The sequence below is a fragment of the Rhinolophus ferrumequinum genome, chromosome 22, assembly GCF_004115265.2.
Source record: "Rhinolophus ferrumequinum isolate MPI-CBG mRhiFer1 chromosome 22, mRhiFer1_v1.p, whole genome shotgun sequence".
Lineage (NCBI taxonomy): Eukaryota > Metazoa > Chordata > Mammalia > Chiroptera > Rhinolophidae > Rhinolophus > Rhinolophus ferrumequinum.
Window position 1 is genome coordinate 47,708,594 of NC_046305.1, and position 20,241 is coordinate 47,728,834.

Consider the following 20,241-nt stretch of genomic DNA (forward strand, 5'->3'; position numbering starts at 1 on the left):
ACTATTTAATGTAAGTATTTCAATGAAATTTGTTTTCATTAGTTTCAGGTGTGCAAAGCAATGTAACACTTAGACATTTACACCCCTCACGGTGATAACCCCCCCAATCCACTACCCCTCTGACATCGTATATAGCTGTTACAATTCCATTGACTATGTTCCCTATGCTGTGCTCCACATCCCACGACCATACGTGTGTATGCGTGTGTGTGCGTGTGTATATATATGTATAAAATTATAGTTGATGTTCAGTATTATCCAGCTTCAGCTTCAAGTGTATAGCACAGTGGTCAGGCATCTACACAGTCTATGACATGATCCCCCTGATAAGTCCAGTCCCCGTCTGGCACCCTACATAATCTTTACACCATTATTGATTATATTCCCCAAACTATATTTCATATCCCCGTGACTATATGGTGACTACTAATTTGTACTTTCTAATTCCTTCACCTTCTCCCCAAACCCCACTCTCTATAACCGTAATTTTTAAGTTATAGAACAGTCCATCTGTGGATGAACAATAACCACCTGTTAGGAATTTAGGTTATGATTTTGTGCTATAAATTAGCCCGTGAGTAACATGTCAGGTTCAGTGCTTTCACCCTTTTTTTTAAAACCCAAACACCAGTGACCAGGAATCTAAGGGCTTAGACAGAAGCAATTACCTGCTTTTGCACAACTGTGTTTTATCTCAATATTGTGTGTAATATTTTTACGTTTTTAAGTACATAGTTTTTTTTTACTATGGCTAAGAATTATACGTTAGTTAAAGTGATTCCCCTTTGCAGTGAGTTTCCACTAAAACTAATGTTTTAAGATCTATATATTTATCCTGTGAATTCAATTGTTCCTTGCCTAAGTATTCCAATTGGGGTGGTTTCAGGGCCTACAGCTACTTCCACACTTAGGATTATTTCCTTAGTACAAATTCTCAGGAATGGAATTACGTACTAGGTCAATGGCTGTGACCACTTTTACAGTTTCAATTTACCTTTGATCACGATGACTTAAAAGTTCTGGTTAATTTTGAAGGTGAAAAGAGATTTCTCATTTTAATTCACTTTTTTTAGACTACTAGTCAGATTAACCATCTTTTGTTTTTATTTACCAGTGATACCATTTCTTTTATGAGTCATCTATTTCTGTCCTTCGCCTCCCAATGAAGGGATTATGGAATTATGACACGTTGGGCTAATTACATCTCTGGTTTCTTCTCTTCAGATAGATACACAATTTTTCTTTTTTTAAGAAACGCAGACTTTGATTGTTAGTACAATTATAATAGAGAATGATTCCAACCAAAACACTGCCAGGTATGTCATATCCAAAACAAAGCAGCTACGTTTCGGAGGTCACCTCATGGCATTCCAGCATTTCTGTTTCTGCTACAGAGTAATACCAAACCCCCAACTTACTGAAATGGTATGAGAAACTTGCACGACCAGGGCTATTACTCTGCCTGAGATACACAATTCTGCCTCATCTCATATTCTAAGCCGATTCCAAATTCATATCCTCCTTAGTTTTAAACCAACATTATTTGTTAAACAGAGCCTTTTTTGGGCTTACCTTGTCCATATCTATTAATGTGACAGGAATATTTCTTCCAACAACCACCATCACTGTGCGACCGCAGTGATCAACACCTACAAACAGGAACTGCAATCAGTATCCAGACATGTATTCCCAAAGTATCACTTGTCCTGGGAGCTGACCTTATAAAAATAGTCTACACAAATGTAAAAGATTGAAAACCAGGAGAAGTTTTTCAAATTTCATCTGCAGATTTCTCTTACTATGTGGAAAACAGCTCCTTTTTACTTATTTTTTTTTGCTTCATGAGGTTTCTACGATGGCCCTGACTTTTAAGATAAGGCCTCGTATAGGTTTGAAATCAGGGACAGTAAAAGGCAAAGATCTTTTTAGAAATGGCTTCCTGTTTAGGCTCACAATAACTTTTAACAAAATCAGTGATCCAGGAAAACTCAAATCTGAAAATTAACAAGAACTGTCTGAAAAAGAAATACAAGAAAGAGCAGGAATCTGAGAACTTTCACAGCTTTCATTATACATTCATGTAAGGTTTGTTTGAATTTTGTATAGAAAATACATGGTACTTTTGAAAGCAGAAAAAAAAATTGGAAAGAACAAAAAGGACAATAAGAAGAAATGAAATTGGTCAAGGAAGAACTACAAGTTGAAAAATTTATCGGTTGAAATGTAATTTTTAAGATCGTGATGATGAGCAAACACTATCTTCATTGGTACATTCTGTTCACAGATAAAATCGACAAAAGCAGAGCAAAATGAAATCTCTAACAGCATCCTAGGTAAGGTCCTTCCCTAGTAAAAGAATCAGTTGCCACATCCACAAACTCACCTGTTTGGTATAAGGCTTTGAGAGACGCGATATCAGACAGATCCTCAGATCGTGCTTGACACAACCAGCGATTGTAACTAGAGAAATAAAAGATGTAATTAGTAGAATAAACTCTTACAAATTAAATTTTCAAATGGGACCTGTTTTTATCTTTCCATTCCTAAAGAATGATGTTTTACTACGAAGGAGTTAGAGAGGCCATCGTAATACGCAGAATCCCTGCTACATGCTATTGATAAAATGAATACAAATGAGTTACTGAGAAAGGAAGGTGTTCGTACTCAATTTAAAAAAAATCCTTTCTCACATGAGGACTACGCATATAAATGGCTCAGATACCAAGTTCTGGAACTAACTTGTTTTTAAATACTGTTATTTTCCTTAACTGAAAAAAAAATAAAAAAAAATGCAAAGGGAGAAAGCCTAAAGCAATAGCCGTTCTCCAAAACAGGCGTTCACTCATTCAACGAAGTATTGAGTGCTTACTATATGACAGGTCCTGAGGGTACTACAGTGAGTAGACATGGTCAGTGCCCTTGAGATTACTTTGCAGAAGGAAAACAGGTAAGTGTTGTACATGTTACATGGGGCCACAAAGGAACTAGGTAATTTTATCTGGGATGTCCAGCTTTCTTTAATCAAACTAGGTATACAGACACCCGCTATACCAGATCACAGGACTGCAGTTTGGCTCTGGCTAGGAGGATATTAAAGCCGGAAGACACATTAAAGATCTCAAAGAGGGGAAATGACCTGCAAAAGGGTCGAGTTAATCTTAGAGTTACCAGCCAATCGACGGTTGAAACTGAAGTTGCACTCAGGTCTCCAGATTTCTGGAAAGGTCAGTACTTTTTCAACTATTTCCTACTGCTTTCTTAAAATTCAAAATGCCTTTTAGTTGATTCCTCAGCTGCAAAATGGTGTGTATGGAGGGCACCCTTTGCTATAAAGTACAATCACGCACTAAGGATATTTAACGGGAAGTCTCTTACACATGGATTGTAATCAACAAGTGATACGCCGGCTAGTTTCACAGAAATTGTTACTGCTTGCGCAAAACATACTTGGTATTATATAGTTCTACAGTTTATGCCTTTTTAAATTTGGAAACTTGTCCACCTATACCAACTGAAAAGTCAAAGAAGTAACAGCTTTTAATTTTGGTTTAAGATATAATCTGCTAGCCAAGAAAAGACCCACGTGTATCGTAGTTCTCCTAAGTATATGCACTATTCCATATTCCGACACAGAGTCATTTCCTAGGTTATTTACTCTAAATCCCCAATTGTACTGTTTTCTAATTGTTTTCTGATTAAGTCATCTCCACAGACAGAATAATATATCTTAAACGTCTTATGAGCACAACCTTAGCACAAAACATGTAACAGGAATTCGGTAAATACCTGTTAATTTCTATACTCCAAACATTCATGAACTGATTTTTCAGAGGTTTATTGCATGAATGCAATGTCCACATCATAGTAGGGACTCACATCTTTGCTGAATGGAATTAATAGGCATGAATATCATTCAAGGCATTTTTGGGGTCTGAGAGTAATAACAAAACGTCTTTGGGTTCTAAGAGTTTAAAATTGAATATATGAGATAGACATATTACAAAGAAAACTGAACTTTGTAATGAGACAACAGATGTCTAAATATCAATTGAGCATGGATGCTGAGAGGGGGGTGGCCGGGCTGGGGGTGGGGGTGGAGTGAAGGCGGGTGGAATGGAGGTAACGTCCAGGCTGTAGACTAGCTGCTCCCTTCTTTGTATCACAAAGATAAGCACAAGGCTTCACCTGTTTATTGTACCGTTTGCTTCTCTCTATTAGACCACAGACAGGGAATGTATCTTACTTGTCCCGGGATTTTCATCAAATCTCTAGGGTAGTTCCTGCCTCTGAGGAACTATGTGTTCAACGAACCGTGAAAAAAAAATTTTTTTCTTAACTGGAACTCAGGAACACAAAATGAATTAATCACCTTCGGTTCAAAACACTTATCACTGTACATACATGGTTCGCTTTCACTAGTTACTTAATTAGTTATTTTAAATTGAGTAATAAACTCTCCGAAGCCTACCACCCAGAACAACAATTAGTCAACCTCACAGAAATCTCATCCTTTTGTTGCTCTCCTTTTTATATCGTCATAATTCATCTAGACAGAGGGTGCCAAAAAAATGTATACACATTTTAAGAGAGGAGGAAACTATCAAAATCATAATACTCAATATATACCAAAACAAAAGATGAATACAAGTCACACGTATACATTTTTTTGGCACTCCCGATATGCATTCCTAAAAAAAATTTGGTTTTTAACTATTTAAAGGAGAAAAAAAGCTGATCATGCTTTATGTAAGCTTTGGGTCTTACTTTCTTGACTTGTTATATTACCAAGTTTCACGTATACTGTTGGGTATCAATGGTGTTCATTCATTTTGACTCCTCTATACAATGTTTTCACACAGCATGAAAACTACAGTGTCTATTATCCGCGCTCCTACTGAGGGGCATTGGGCTGTTTCCAGGTTTTTGCTACTGAGAACAGCACTCTGTTGACTTATTTCACACGGCTCCTGGTACCCACATGCATGACTTCTCCTGGGCAGCCACGCAGGAGTGGGAGGGCCAGGTGGTAAGATACGGTCCGTTTTAGGAACTACGGCCACATCTCCTTCCCAAAGTGCTGCACCAATTTATACGTCTACAAGCAACGCACACACGACCCTGGGGGTCCATGTCCTTTTCAACACCTGGCATTGGCAGGTGCTTGAATTCTGCCAATCAATTATGTTTGAAATGGGGCCTCATTTTTCTGGTTACTAGTGACGCTGAGACCCTGGCCACGTTCACTGGCCATGTTTCCCTCTTCTGTGAGATGCCGTTCACATTGTTTGTCCTTTTTTCTACGACGCTGTTTGTTCTTTTCTCACTTATTCGTGGGAGATTTTTTATAGTATATTCTTAATACAACCGTGTTTCCTCCAAAATAAGACCTAACCGGACCATCAGCTCTAATGCGTCTTTTGGAGCAAAAATTAATATAAGACCCGGTCTTATTTTTTTAATATAATATTTTAATATAAGACCTGGTATAATGTAATGTAATGTAATGTAATATAATATAATATAATATAATATAACATAATATAATATAATATAATACCGGGTCTTATATGGAATATTAATTTTTGCTCCAAAAGACACTAGAGCTGATGGTCTGGCTAGGTCTTATTTTCAGGGAAACACGGTAAGCATTTGCCAGTTGCGTATACTGTGAATATTCCCATTCTGTAGCTTGTTCTTTACTTTCTTTAAGCTTCATGGCTCTACTTTCTGAAGCTCTTAATTTTAATACAATCAAAACTATTTTTTTTCTTTCATAGTGCTTTTTATAGCTTGTTTATGAAACCTGTCCTCTCTCAAGATATGAAAGTACTAACTTATAACTCCTTCCATGAGTTTTAATTTTTTAAATTTAAGTCCTTAATCCGTCTAAAATTGATTTTTGTCCACGTGAACTCCAAAATAGTATAAACTCTAAAATGTTTTTAACCTTGATCTGTGATTCCTGACTTGAGTTCCTAGGATGGACACTGGTTGGCAAAATCCCTATGAACATTTTATGGGGAGAAGGTTTATAGCTTACATAAGATTCTCAAAGGCTTTATGATTCAAAAAAATTTAGAATCACTGCTGAGATAATGAGGGCTGTTTCAGTTTCTAAGGACCTTGACGTGAATTCCAATATAAACAATACATGAAAGCAATCTTCACCTGCTTTCTTCTTTATTCTAATTAAATCTCCTCCATTTCCACTATAGATTGCGAAAATTTGATTTGGTTACTTTTTCTTTTAAACCAGTATTCAGGAGGAGGGAATAAAAGCAAAAGATGTTAGCTTTATCTCCTCATCCAATAGAGAAACAATGCTTTCCTTGTTTTTTTTTTTAAATCTATTCAAAGACGAATCAAAATTTTCCCTTATATCTTTCGTGAACGGCACCTCTCATTTTTTGCTGTAGTTTCTGTGTTTTCTTTCAATAAACACATGCAATCTTTGCTCCCAACCCAACAATCAAAACAAAAGCTAAAAAAGGAAAATGTCAACTCAAAATAGTTTGTTTTCCTAGAGCTTGTTCCAAATAACCAAATTTCTATTAAATTGATGGGTGAATATATTCATGGGTGAACGGTCACACAAAATATGTCAAAATGGCGGCTAAGTGGCCACCCACGTGCTGTAAAGGGAGAAACGCTGAGTGGATCGTTTCTCAATGGGCTACACTCGGCTAAGGTTGGATGCTGTCCTCACAAGGCTAATTCAAGGCAATTTCTTCCAGTTAATCGATTACCGTCCACTTGCACAACCAAAGGCTGAACGACGAAGAGAATTTAAGCTAAATTACTCTTAAAAGAGGAGTAACTAACTCATTTGTGTACAACTCATAGACCAGGGAACTATTTAGCTTTGGAATGAATTAGCTTTTCCTGATTTCATGCAATTGTCCCACACTGGACTTGGTTACGACCCTTGTTATAAACTCGTATTGCACCCCTGTAGTGTGAATAAATCATTCATAATAATCCGTTTAACAGTTCTCCCTCTGCAAGACCCCAAGCTCCATGAGCGCTGGGGCTGTCTGTATCTGTCCTGCATGCCATTTGATTACATTTCTTGCACAACACTTGGCACATCAGTAAGAGCTCAATAAATATTTAATAATGAATGAGGTAGAGTTTTTACTGTGAGAAATGACATAAGAATTACAGGCAACTGGAACTTGAGCCAACTAAGGAATGCTTGAAAAAGAAAAAAAGTGATGGTAAAAATAATTTTAAGAGTTTTAAAAGCTGTATCTTTGAACAAATAGATTGCTTCCAATTTCTATCTTATAACACACCCAAATCAGTGTCACAACTGGGTAGGAGACCTGGAAATATTAATCAAGAAATAGACAATATGTATATTTTTTACAGATTTTAAAAAGAATCATTACAGAGATATTGACGTGGCAAGGCAATGCTGTGAAAGAATGCTCTAACTTAGCCAATCCACGACCTTTAGTTTTGTTACTGATGGAAGAATTGAAGGCTTTCAAAAAGATATTACTAACTAAAGACATACTTCCTCAGAAAAATTTAGCATTTGCTCAACCTGATCTACTAACATAACCAACAGAAACAAGACTTTTTTTATGTAAATAAAAGCCTGATTTAAAAAAAATCTACGAGAAATAAGTTTTAAAAACTACAGCTGGCAATCTTAAACATTTAGCATGTGGTCCAGTATGCAAACAGATGACTTATAGCTCAGTGATATCATAAACTCCTGAACAATTCTCATTCTCACACTTTTTGGTCTCTGGACCCATTTATGTTTATGTCAGTGATACCCACCAATATTTACCGAATCAGAAATAAAAACAGAAATTTAAAAAAGTATTAATTAAAAAAGAGTAAGTTTTCACACACACAAAAATCTATATTTAGGGAGAAGAGTTATACTGTTTTACATTTTTGCAAATCTCCTTAATTCCTACTGGATTCTCTATTTGCTTCTGCATTTAATCTACTGCAGTATCACACGTTAAGCAGTTTCTGGAAAACTCCACTGAACACTGGAAGAATGAAAATGAAAACGACAAGTAAGTCTTAGTAACATTAAAAAGTAGTTTTGGTCTCGCAGACTTCCTGAACAGGTCTCAGGGTCCCTGGTCCACACTTTTGAGCTGCTGTTACTACCCTGAGGAATTCTGCAATATAGATACAAAACAAGACCTTCAATCAGCATGGACACTGCCACGTAAATGGGAAATCTGAAAATCTTTTGATTCAGATGTAGCTTATCACTCAAGGGAACCGAGTGGCAGAGGTACCAAGCCTCTGTTTCTTGGTTCAGGCCGTGGCAGCCATGGTCTGTGCTCTTCTCCAAGCTGGAAACTGTGCTGACTGGATGTGTGCACAGCCTGACCACGTTTAGGAGGTACCCCTGACACCTGAAGGCAGTGTGGCTCACTCATGAATTTCCAGAAGAGAGGGACTGCCTTGGTTATCTTTGTATACTTCAGTATCCAGAATATTGTCTTGTACAGAGTAAATATCCAGTGCTTTCTGAAGTGAATGCAAACTGTTGTGTTATGAACGTGAACCTCAAGATCAAGGCCTTCTATCAAGAAGGACAATAGTTCACATGCTGCTGTTGTATTCTGTCCTAGAACCCATCCCTTTGCTGCAAGCATGCACTCAGTGAGTACAGGCTCATTTTAATACTGGCTTGAACTTGTTAAGTGAAACAAATCGCCTCATTGAAAAAAGAAACAGACAAGTATCCAGTCCAAAGAAAAACTTAGACACATTCCAGAATATCTGTACCACGCATGGAGAAATGAAAAAGGTAGTTGAGGGGTGTGTGTGTGTGTGTGTGTGTGTGTGTGAGAGAGAGAGAGAGAGAGAGAGAGAAGAGGTTGACTGATTTCAGAAAGGAGATAACCCAGTTCTTTGTATACAAATCCAAAACCTTTTCAGTGCTTTCCAGCTTCTCCAGAGCTGGTCTGTGTAAGTGGGCTGAAGATGGGGGTAGAGAAGGAAGATACGTTGCAGCAGCCACATCAAAGGCTCTCCCTTACTCAGCGGTAACTCTGTCAGTGATTTCGGGCAAGAAAGAGTCATCTAAGGAGCCCCCGGAGGTTCTGAGTCAGGAAGTCGGGGGCGGGGCCGACAAATATTCAGCGAGCAGCCCTGGCGATTTGAACGCTTACACACTGTGTCTCCCACTTTAGAGAACGGGGTCAGATGGCTGCCGAATTCCCAAGACCGCAGACCAGCGGTTCTCAAAGTGGGGTCCACAGCTCGGAGACTTTTTCTAGGGGTTTGCCAGGTGAAAACGATTTTCATAACAACACTGGCACATCCTCTGCCCTTCTGACTCTGCTGACGCTTGCACCGATGGTGCAAAAGCCACTGCTGGGTAAAATCCTGGTGCCTTAGTATAAATCAAGGCGGAGGCACCAGAATGCATGTGTCGTCACTGTGTTCTTCAACTGCCAAAATACTCACAGGGGGAAAAAAAAGCCATTTTCATTTAAGAATGTCTTTGATGAGGAAGTAAAATTATTAATTTTATTAAATCAACCCTTGGGAATACATCTGTTTAATATGAATGTGTCACAGAATGGGAACAACACATAAAGCACTTCTGCATACTGAAGTATGAGGTTGTCTTGAAGAAAAGCACTATGTGTTTCACTTGAAAGCTGAACTAGGTGCTTTTCTTCATGGAACACCGTTTTTCTTCAAATAATGACTGGCAGACAAACTATGCTTATTCAACATGAATAGCTGGCAGATGTTTTCTCAAAAATGAAGAAAGCCACCCTGTCATTTCAAGAAAAACAACCAAGAACAATTATTGCCAATGATAAAACTTGAGTTTTAAAAAAATATATACAATTTTGGAAAGTTTGTATCCATCAGAGGCTTACAGTTCCTAATACTTAAAGAGTTTTCTGATGATATCAGTGGTGATATTAACAAATATAATCTTTTCATATTGTGTAGTAAAATGTGTATTTCGAAGATTTGAATAATTCAGTGAATCAGTATTTTTCAGAAGATCAATGCATCGTATTATAAATTCATGCTCTAAATTCCTATCATAAAATCCATTCAAAGTGTAGGATAGAACAATGTATTTTAATATAACACAATACAAAAATTCATGGTTATGGTTTGAGATTCCACATTACAACCAAACTTTAAAAAACTACATAGAGTTATAGTGTAGTATCAAAGAATAATATCTTCAATTACTTGAAAAAAAGTATTAAAATACTCCTCCCTTTTCCAATTATGTATCTGAGGTCATATTTTCTTTCTATACTTCACCTAAAACAATTTATTGAAATAGTTTGAATGCTGATATGAGAATCCAGCTGTCTTTTCCTAAGCCAAACATTAAGAGATTTGCAAAAATGTAAAATAGTGCCATTCTTCTAATTTAAAAAAAAAAAAAGTTATTTTTCATGAAAACATGATAGGTTATTTTTTAAATGAATTAATAAATAATTTATCATATATATATATTGGTAGACATAACCCATTTAAACGAAAGCTTTCTGGGGTCCTCAACAATTTTTAAGAATGCAAGGGGTCTTGAGAACCACTGCCCTAGACCAAAAGAGGCATCCAATCTAGGAGCACATCAATCACGATGTGAAGAAGTTTTAAAATACATATAGATGCCAAAGTTCCAGTCATGTGGGGGACAGCCCAGTCACTGTATTGAAAGAAAAGTGTTTGTCAAATGATTCTTACACATGGCCAAGTTTAGAAACCACTGAAAGGATCATTTGATTGTTACTGCTTTTGGAAAAGTTATTTATTGGTGCCCCCTACTGGCTACTTTCTGTTTATGAAAATAAAATCAGAATAAAGTGAAGGCCAGGAACTAGGGAGACACAAAATTCTAATTCTGTAAGGGACTCCAGATCATTTAGTCCAACTCCCACTTTATAGATGGAGACTGCCAACAACCACCCGTCATTACAACTGAGTGTGACAAACACTATGCCAGGCTTTGATTAAGCACCGAGTGTGGAACAAAGCAGCCAGGAGGAGGGCTCTATCTCAGACGTCTGTCCCACCTATTCCAACTTATCTCCAGCGAGGTGCGTTTCCAGAGGCCATCGCTTCTAAGCTGAAACCTGCAGAATGGGCAGGAATTGAAGGACGAACTACTGCAGTCCAAAGGGAGGGCAAGTACCAAAGCTCAAAGGTGAAACAGACCATGGTTTGCTCAGTACGGAAGAGAATCCTGAGTGACCGACGTGCAGAGCTTGCCAAGTAGCACTTGCCGTGCTACGTTCATTAGTCTTATGAGATGTTACTCCCTTAACCAACCCTAGAAGGTAATGGATGATGTTAATCATTTATAGTTTGTGATTTTTTCTTTGCTTTGACATTTTCTGAAAAGCAGCTAGCTTTCCAAGGACTGTTAATCCTTGGAAAAACTTACTCAGGAGTACCAAAGCTGCTTTTCTTTATGTTTTAAAAAGGATTTATTCAGAATTGCTCTTGAAAATACTTGAAAGAAATGGAACGGCTTTATAAAGTCCCTGGGGATAAATCAGGGAGAAATGAAGCTCTTTTAAATGTAATAAAACTGTAGATTATGTTTTAATTATAAACATAGTAGAGTCAGGTAAAAATTTTGTAAGTCTGCCTTTCCCTTTCCCCGGTTTACTTTTATGACATAACCTCACCCAGAAGCACCAGTTACAGCAGAATGAGGAGGAGCTCTGAAATCAGACACGCGTCTGAGCAGTGGCTGCAACACCGATCAACTCCGACCACTGATAAATTAACTTTGAATTTCTCCATCTACAAAGTGGGGACAGTGTCCTCCCCCGTGGACTGTCATGAGGAATGAATAAATGAGAGCACAGTGCATTAGACCATTCAGCGGATGGGAGGCCCTTTCTTGCTTCTCATTCTCACGTGTCTGTCATTCCACAGGGCTTTGCCTTACTTTCTCTGATGCTGCTTCTGCAGGGCTGCCTCTGACAACTGCCCCTGAAGGATCAGTCTTCTTTGCTTATCAATATCTCCTTCCATTCGAGCAAAAGCATGAGAGCCAATGAAAGACAGATCAACTCCCAAGCCTTCATCCTCCTCTTCTGGGCTGTCTGTAACAAAAATCCCGTCAATACAGAGCTTCCGACAACACTTGACAGTAAATGCTGCAAACAGATTGTGAACGTCGCAATAAGGATGACCGCTAGCGCAGTGGGGTTAGGTTAACTTTTGAGAATGAAACTGAAATCAGATTTAGGTATCTGAAGAACTGCAATAAAGAAGGAAACTACCCATCCATGTGTGACCCAAGTATTTTAGGAATACATGAAATCAAATCAAGGTGGCCTGGGTATAACCATAGGAAGGAAAACAGTAGAATGTAATCATAAGCAAAAGACAGAAGTAATTATACGGCATGTGGGTTTCAAGATGGATTGTAGCACAGCATCTAACAAAAGAGGAATATAAAAAACAAACGTTTGGGGGTCATTTATCCAGAATTATTTAAGGAGGGAGCACTTGATTGGTTGGCACATAAACGTCAGTCCTTTGTGCGGTAATCCCCGAAGGATGATGGATAGATCAGGATTGCAGGGCATGTTTTGATTCTAATTTACCTTTCTGGTTTGCTACAATGGGCACATCTACACAACCATTCTCATCTGTAAGAATTACAGTTCTGACTACAAATTAATAAGTTAACTTGCTGATTTCTCCATATGATCACCTGTTAGGGTGTTCCCCACTGCCTTAGCAGATTTAAAAAATTAAAAACAAACAACCCCTGGACCAGGGGAGCTTCCCAAGGCAATGTCGGCACTTGAAGCCCAGCCTGGTGGGTCATCCAGGTGGATTTCCTCACATCTACTTCACGGCCCCTCAAAGTGTGACAGGTCACAGCTTAGAAGAGTCTGCTTTTATTGAAAATAAAAAAAAAAAAAACACCAAAACCCCGTGAATGAATCTTCTTTCAATCCTTCAAGTGCAGTTGACTTTTACATCTACTTTAACATGTTTAACATTCGAATTGAAAGTATTTACAAACACTAAGGCTTTTATCTATAGGTAACAGTATTTTCTGAGACAGATGCAAATCAAGCGCTCTGAGAAGGGAACCTTTGGCTAATTAATGAGTTAGTCTCATCTACGGCCCAGTACTACGATCTCGTATTAGTTTTGCTATTTGTTACTCCTTGTTACGTAAAATGCATTTTATGCATTTAGGGAAAATTATGTTCTATAGTGGTGGTCACGAGTATGAGGATTTTCAAATGGCTCCAAATGAGTACGCAATTCAAGGGTGTACCCCACTGGAGGCTCCCTGAAGCACAGGGGTACTCTGCCAGCAAAGCTCGATTCAGAGCCATTTCCTGATGCTACACCATTTACAGTTCCCTGTGTTTGATTTAAGTCTACGCCCTGGTGTTTGAAAGGACATGAGTGGCCTTCTACAGGTTTTAACTTGATGCTCATTTCAAATTGTTCACAGTAGGAATTGCACAGTAATTCCTAAGCAGCTGGATTTTGAGATCAAGGTCCAGCTCTGGAGCATGTGAGGCGTGACACCACAGGAGGGAGGATAACCTTGAACACGTACCCACGCAGATCAGCACAAGCCGTCTTCCAGAACAGACTCGAGAGGCCCCCATCCTTAGTGCTCTACTCTACCAGTGTTTCAATCTACAGGACTAAGGACCTAAAGAAACGAACGAATGGCTGCAGTCTTTTCGTCTGTGTGTTTAATGTTAGGTACGGCTTTTAGAAGACATTCTTGAAGCCACTGAAAATTCTGGATGATTAAGTACTTGACTGCTGTCTCAATAGCGTCTCGAGTGAAACTATAAACTTCATGAGGGTCAGAATGTTGTTATATCTACCACCGACTCTCTACTGCCTAACACCGACTTGACATTAAATAATTATTTTTTTTTAATTTAAAGAGTAAATCTTATCAAGAGTAAGACTCAGAAAACATCTAAGTTGGTCTTAATCTGAATGTCACACTTATAGAGAGCTTGCCCAAGGTCGAACTAAACGTCCCACTTCTTTGGCGGTCAGTCCCTTTGCTTCCTGAAGGGGAAACTGAGGTGGGACTTACCTTCTGGGGCACCAGGTTTCTCACTTATTCGAATCTGCCGTTCAGGGACCACAGGCTCCCCTTCTGCATTTCCAATATCTGCAGGCAGGTACGGCAATGACCGAGTCTCCTCCTTTAAGGACCTTGGGAAGTACAGAGGTAGCAGCTTTTGGTAAGTAGCCTGTGTCAGAAAAGTGAGATGTTAAAATCATGGATTAATGATGGCGCATCCACGGCGCTTAGAGCTGAGTCACACACTGTGAGACAGCCCGTCACAGAGAAAGAGCTTCCCACTTGCGAGCTCAGGCTAGACGCTGTCTGGGACCCTCCGTCAGTTCTGTGTTAAAGATCAGGACGTCATGAGCTGGTTAAACATGACCGCCAGCCCGGCAATTCCAGGTCAATGAACCTGGAACGCCGAAGTCCTGCCACTCCTGTCACCGTCCCCTTCCTTCATCTTACTTAATGGTATTTGTCTTTCAAGATTCAGCTCAGCTGCTACCTCAGTCCTCAGTGTGCCATCGGGGGATGCTGACCCGGTTTAGTTTTTGAGATTTTTTTTTTTAACAGTACTAACTGTTTGTGATGGATTTTATTCTTTACTTCAGAGGTTTCCCCAAAAACAAAGACACATTGTGCTATTTTAAAAATAAACTGGAATGAAACTCATTCTATTTTATAATTTCCATTTGGGTTAGTTCATTGGACTCATTTACAAATCGGTGATACATTATAGGCGTTAAGTGCTCTTGATTTTCCTGTATCTTGAAGCATTTCGCTTTTTCATCATGCTAAGAATTATTTTATCATTAGCTATCAATTACTGCCAACTACACTGAAAAAGACTAAAACAGAACAGGAAACCAAAGAATGATGGAATTGCTTAGAACAATGAGAGCGTTCAAGAAATCATTATCTGTCAGCTTTCTTACTGTGTCAACTGCAATACTGTATCATCTTTCATGTATAAAGTATGTAAGGTAGATAGATACATAAGAAGACTGAAGATACCATCTTTGTAGCCTTTTAAAAAAAGGATATAATTCGCATACCATAAAATTCACCCTTTTAAAGTATACAGTTCTGTGGTTTTCAGTATATTCACAAAGTTGTGGAATCACCACCATTATCTAATTCCAGAACATTTTCATCACCCTAAAAAGAAACTCTAACCTCATTAGTTAGGTCACCCCCATTTCTCCCTCTCACAGCCTCTGGCAACCACCCCTCTGCTTTCTGTCTGTATGGATTTGCCTATTCTGGGCATTTCATAACAACAGAATACAGTATGTGGCCTTTTGTGACTGGCTTCTTTCACTGAGCATAATGTTTTCAAGGTTCACTTATGTTGTAGTATGCCAGTGCTTCATTTCTTCTTATAGCTTATATAAGTATATAATAATATTCTATTATAGATACACACATCTGTTTATCAATTCATCAGTTGATTGTATTTCGATTGTTTCCACCTTTTGCTTATTATGAATAATGCTGATATGAACACTTTGTGCACAAGTGTTTGTGTGGACATGTTTTTGATTTTCTTCTGTATGGACCTGAGAGTGGAATCGCTGTTTATCTTTTTGAGGAACTGCCAGGCTGTTTTCCAGAGCAACTGCACCATTTTACATTCTCACTAGCTATGCATGAAGGTTCCAATTGCTCCGCATCCAACACTTGTGATTATCTTTGTATTACAACCATCCCAGTGGATGTGAAGTGGTACCTCACTGTGGTTCTGATTTGCATTTCCCTATTGGTTAATGTTGTGGCATATCTTTTCATGAGCTTACTGGTCACTTATACCTATTCTGAAGTATTGTCTATTTAAAACATTTTAGAGCAGTTTAAAGTTCACAACAAAATTGAGAAGGTACAGATTTCCCATGCCCCCGACCCCTCCACATGCATAGTCTCCCTCATTATTGACAACCCCCACCAGAGTGGTACGTACGTTACAACTCATGAACCTACAAGGACGCCTCTCATCACCCAGTTCACAGCAAAATTCACCCTTGGTGAGTGTATTTTGTAGGCTGGCACAAGTGTATAATGACACGGACCCACCATTACAGTATCATACAGAGGACTCACTGCCCTAAAAATCCTCCCTGCTGTCTATTCATCCCCCCACTCCACACCCCAACCCGATTTTTTTACCATCTTCACAGTTTTGCCTTTTCCAGCATATCATACGGTTGGAATCATACAGTAAGTAGTCTTTTCAGGTTGGCTTTTTTCACTTAGTAACATGCATTTCAGTCTTTTCTCCATCTTTTTACGGCTTAATAGCTCACTTATTTTTGGCACAGAAAAATGTTCCACTGTCTGGATGGACCACAGTTTATTTATCTATTCACCCAAGATGAAGGACATCTTGGTTGTTTCCAAGTTCTGGCAAATATGAACAAAGCTGCTATAAACAGCATTTGTAAGTTTTTGTGAGGACATAAATTTTGAACTCCTTTGGGTAAATACCAACTTTTGCCCATTTTTAAATTGGGTTATTTGTCTTTTTATTGCTGAATTATAAGAGTGACCAATTGGTCTATTTTTATTTTGGCTGCTTGTACTTTGGATGTCATGTGTAAGAAACCATTGCCTAATCCACGCTCATAAAGATTTATATCTGTTTTCTTCTAAAAGTTTTAACTCACTTACTTAGGTCCTATATCCATTTTGAGCTAATTTTTGTAGATGATGTGAGGTAGCGGTCCACCTTCTTTCTTTTGGATGTGAATATCCAATTGCTCCAATACTATTTGTCGATAAGACTCCTCTTTCTGAATTGAATTGTCTTGTCAAAAATTCTATTCCACTGATCTATGTTTATTCCTATGCAAGTACCACACAGTCTGATTACTGTACTTTTAAGTTTTGAAGTAGGTTAAGTGTGAACCTTCCAACTGTGTTCTTTTATTCCCAAGGTTGTTTTGACTATTCTGGTGCCTTTCATATCCACGTGAAATTTAGGATCAACTTGTTAATTTCTATAAAAAAGTCAGCTGGAACTTTTATAAAGATTTTGTTGAATCTATATAACAATTTGGGGAATGCTGCCATCTTAACAACAGGAACTCTCCCAATTTAAGAGCAGGGATATCTTTCTACTTATTTAGGTCTTAAAATTTCTTTCAAAGACATTGTGTAGTTTTCAATGTACAAGTCTTACCCTTCTTTTGGTAAGGTTACTCTTAAATATTTGATCTTTCTGATGCTCTCGTAAATTAATGGAATTGTTTTCTTAACTTCATTTTCAGATTACTCCTTGCTACTGCGTAGAAACACAATTTATTTTTTATACTGATCTTGTGGCCTGTAACGCTCTTGAACTATTATTTCTAACAGTATTTTGGGGAGCCTCTTAGGATTTTTATATACAAGACGACATCACCTGTGAATAGAGATAGTTTTCTTTCTTTCTTTCCAGTCTGGGTGCTTTTTATTTCTTCTTGTTGCTTAATGCCCTGGCTAGATCCTCCAGAACAATGCTGAATAGAATTGGTGAGAGTGGACATTCTTATCTTGTTCCTGATCTTGTGCAGACAGCTTTTAGTATTTCACCATTAAGTATACTGTTAGCCATGGGATTTTCATACGTGCCCTTTATCAGGTCTAGGAAGTTCCCTTTGATTCCTAGTTTGTTGAGTGTTTTTATCATGAAAGGATATTGGATTTTGTCTAATGTTTTTTCTGCATCTACAGAGATGATCATGCGGTTTTATCCTTTATTCTGTTATTATTCTATTAACATGGCATATTACACATTGATTGATTTTTGTATGTTGAACCAACTTTACATTCCTAAGATAAATCCCACTTAGTGATGGTAGATAACCCTTTTGTAGGTTGCTGGATTCAGTTTGCTAATTATTTTGCTAAGAATTTTTGCATCTCTATTCATAGAGGATATTGGTCTGTAACATTTAAACAGTGCAACATAATTAGCCAAATACCTCTTCAAGTTCAGAGACAGCAAATACTACTTTTTCAATGGTCTCTCCATGAATCTCTAGGAATCTCCTTACAGTGCCTACGGAAAAGAATAGAAAGATTATTCAATAAAAAAGCAGTTATTGACATATGAAGAAAAATCAAACTCTTCCCATTTTGGTAATGGAGTATTCCTCATTTCATTAAGGTCTCTGCTCAGGGACACCTGATTATCAGCAAAGCCTGCCCAGATACCGTATTTAAAAAGTCTTCCCTGATTTGCTTTTTTCCAGAGCAACTAGTATAGACGTTTGGGGAAGTTTCTTGTTATTGCATACCCTCCCTGCCCACCAGCCCCAATCCACTAGGATGAAAGCTCCATAACAGCAAGAGCTTTATTTGATTCACTGTGTCATTGCCAGCGTCCAGAACAGTGCCTGGCTCTAGAAGATGTTGACCCCAGACAACTCTCCCATATCGAGTGTATTCTTTTTGTTCCCTGTGGCCTCTCTTTCTGACCAGAGTGATATAGTAGCACAAGTGTCTTTCCATTCATTCCATCACAGTATGAGATGTCCTCCTAAGCGCATCATACCTTTCAAAATTCCACCAAACCAAAGCTAATGATTTTTTCCTTAATTTCTAGGTTATCCAGATTCTTCTCTGTCACCTTTCTAATAATGAGAACTAATGGCCTTTTTCTCGGTCCTTAACTTATTAGAGATCTCTCTAGCTTAGTTCTAAACACCCAAGTCTACCTTCTAAAGTTGTTGTCTTCCAAAGTTTTGTCCACATTTCTAATTTTCTTGATACATATATTTTCTTTAGATTACTGATTTTCTGGTTAGGTATTACTCCGAATGCTGATGGCACTCAAATCTTCATATTCTGTTTTCTGAACAAAAGACCTGAATTCCCTACTGCTACTGGGCGTATTTGTCTACATAACCCAGACCTGAAACTCCACATGTGCAAACTTGACTCTAACAGGTCCAAACCTGACCTCCATCTTTCCCCACAAAACCTGCCCTGTCACCTGTGTTCCTTATTTCAGTTACAAAACAACATCCAGCCACTCACCCAAGCTAGAATCCTGGATTTTTTGACACTTCTTTCACCCTGCATTTTCAATAGGTTATCATGTCCTTGAAATTCTGTTGCTGCTACTTCCACCTGTCTTCCAGTTGCTCTCAGGCTCTCAGTGCTTACAAAGACTTTGGCAACAAGCCCTCAACTGCTCGCCTGTTTCTATCTTTTCCAAGTCTACAAACTCACTGCTGCCCGAGTTTTATCTTCCTTACTAAACACTTCTGGTGGCTCTGCACTGCTTACAGATTAAGATCCAAAGTCCTTAGCATGCTCCTCACACTCTGACCTCCACTAAACACCCCTCCACCCCTGCCCCTTTGCCCTATTTCCAGTTATTCCTCCCACATAGCTTACGGTTTAGCCACATCGGCGGATCTGCTGTACTCAGAATGCGCCACTTACTTGTATGCTACCCGACCTCTGCTCCCATGGTCACGTCTGCCTGAGATGCCACTCATCCGCCACGATGTTCGCTTAGTGAGCTCCTATTCGATTTTCAAGACCCAGTCAAGAGCCATCTCGTCCCTCTTGTGCTCCTGCTATAACCTTTCGAACAGCACTTGTGAACTTCTGTTGGCACTTTCATAGCCAGACTGTGAGTTTTTTGAAGGCTGCATGCTCACTCCTTATCTTGGGGACCTCAGAGAGAGATCCATTTGCTGGTGGACTGCACAAATATTCCTAATTCTCCCTGTTAGCTGACAAATCCATTTTTCATTTCTCCCTTTAGTCCCCTATTTAATTTTTTAGAAAATGAACTTTCAAAAAGGGATTTTCTTCTATCCTATTTAGTCTGACACCAAGTTCTAATGTGCACACATAATAGCTTCCCAGCATATACTTGTGGGACTGCCTTTGGAAGACAAAATACAAGGCCAAATAGTACTCAAATTGAATTCCCTCAGCAGAGCTCATTCAGAAAAGTAATTCTGCAAAAACAAGGCAAAAGGACAGAGTGGTGTCATGGTTAGAAGGTTTCAGTACTAACTGCCACTCCAAACTTTTCCTTCCAAAAGTTGCATCTGTGCATTCCTCTCTGCTGCCAACCAGGATGCAATGTGCCTAACTGTTAGGGAAAACCCTTCAACGGTGAGAATGACATGGGGGACATTCGCTTCCTAACCTGGAAACACAACGAGAACAAACTGTCGTCTTTTTTCTCACCACCATATTCT

General features: G+C 38.6%; 1 protein-coding gene across 6 annotated transcripts in view; it reads right to left on the reverse strand.

The window, feature by feature from the left end:
- Positions 1-20,241, reverse strand: part of GDAP2 (ganglioside induced differentiation associated protein 2) — a 56,413-nt gene that overhangs the window by 21,776 nt on the left and 14,396 nt on the right. For all 6 annotated transcript variants that reach the window (XM_033092903.1, XM_033092906.1, XM_033092905.1 and 3 more), the window contains exons 6-10: positions 18,001-18,077; positions 14,066-14,225; positions 11,921-12,077; positions 2,384-2,460; positions 1,573-1,649 (exon numbers count right to left, since the gene is read on the reverse strand). In XM_033092903.1, the coding sequence (XP_032948794.1) occupies positions 1,573-1,649; positions 2,384-2,460; positions 11,921-12,077; positions 14,066-14,225; positions 18,001-18,077 (548 nt within the window). The remainder of the gene's footprint in view (positions 1-1,572; positions 1,650-2,383; positions 2,461-11,920; positions 12,078-14,065; positions 14,226-18,000; positions 18,078-20,241) is intronic.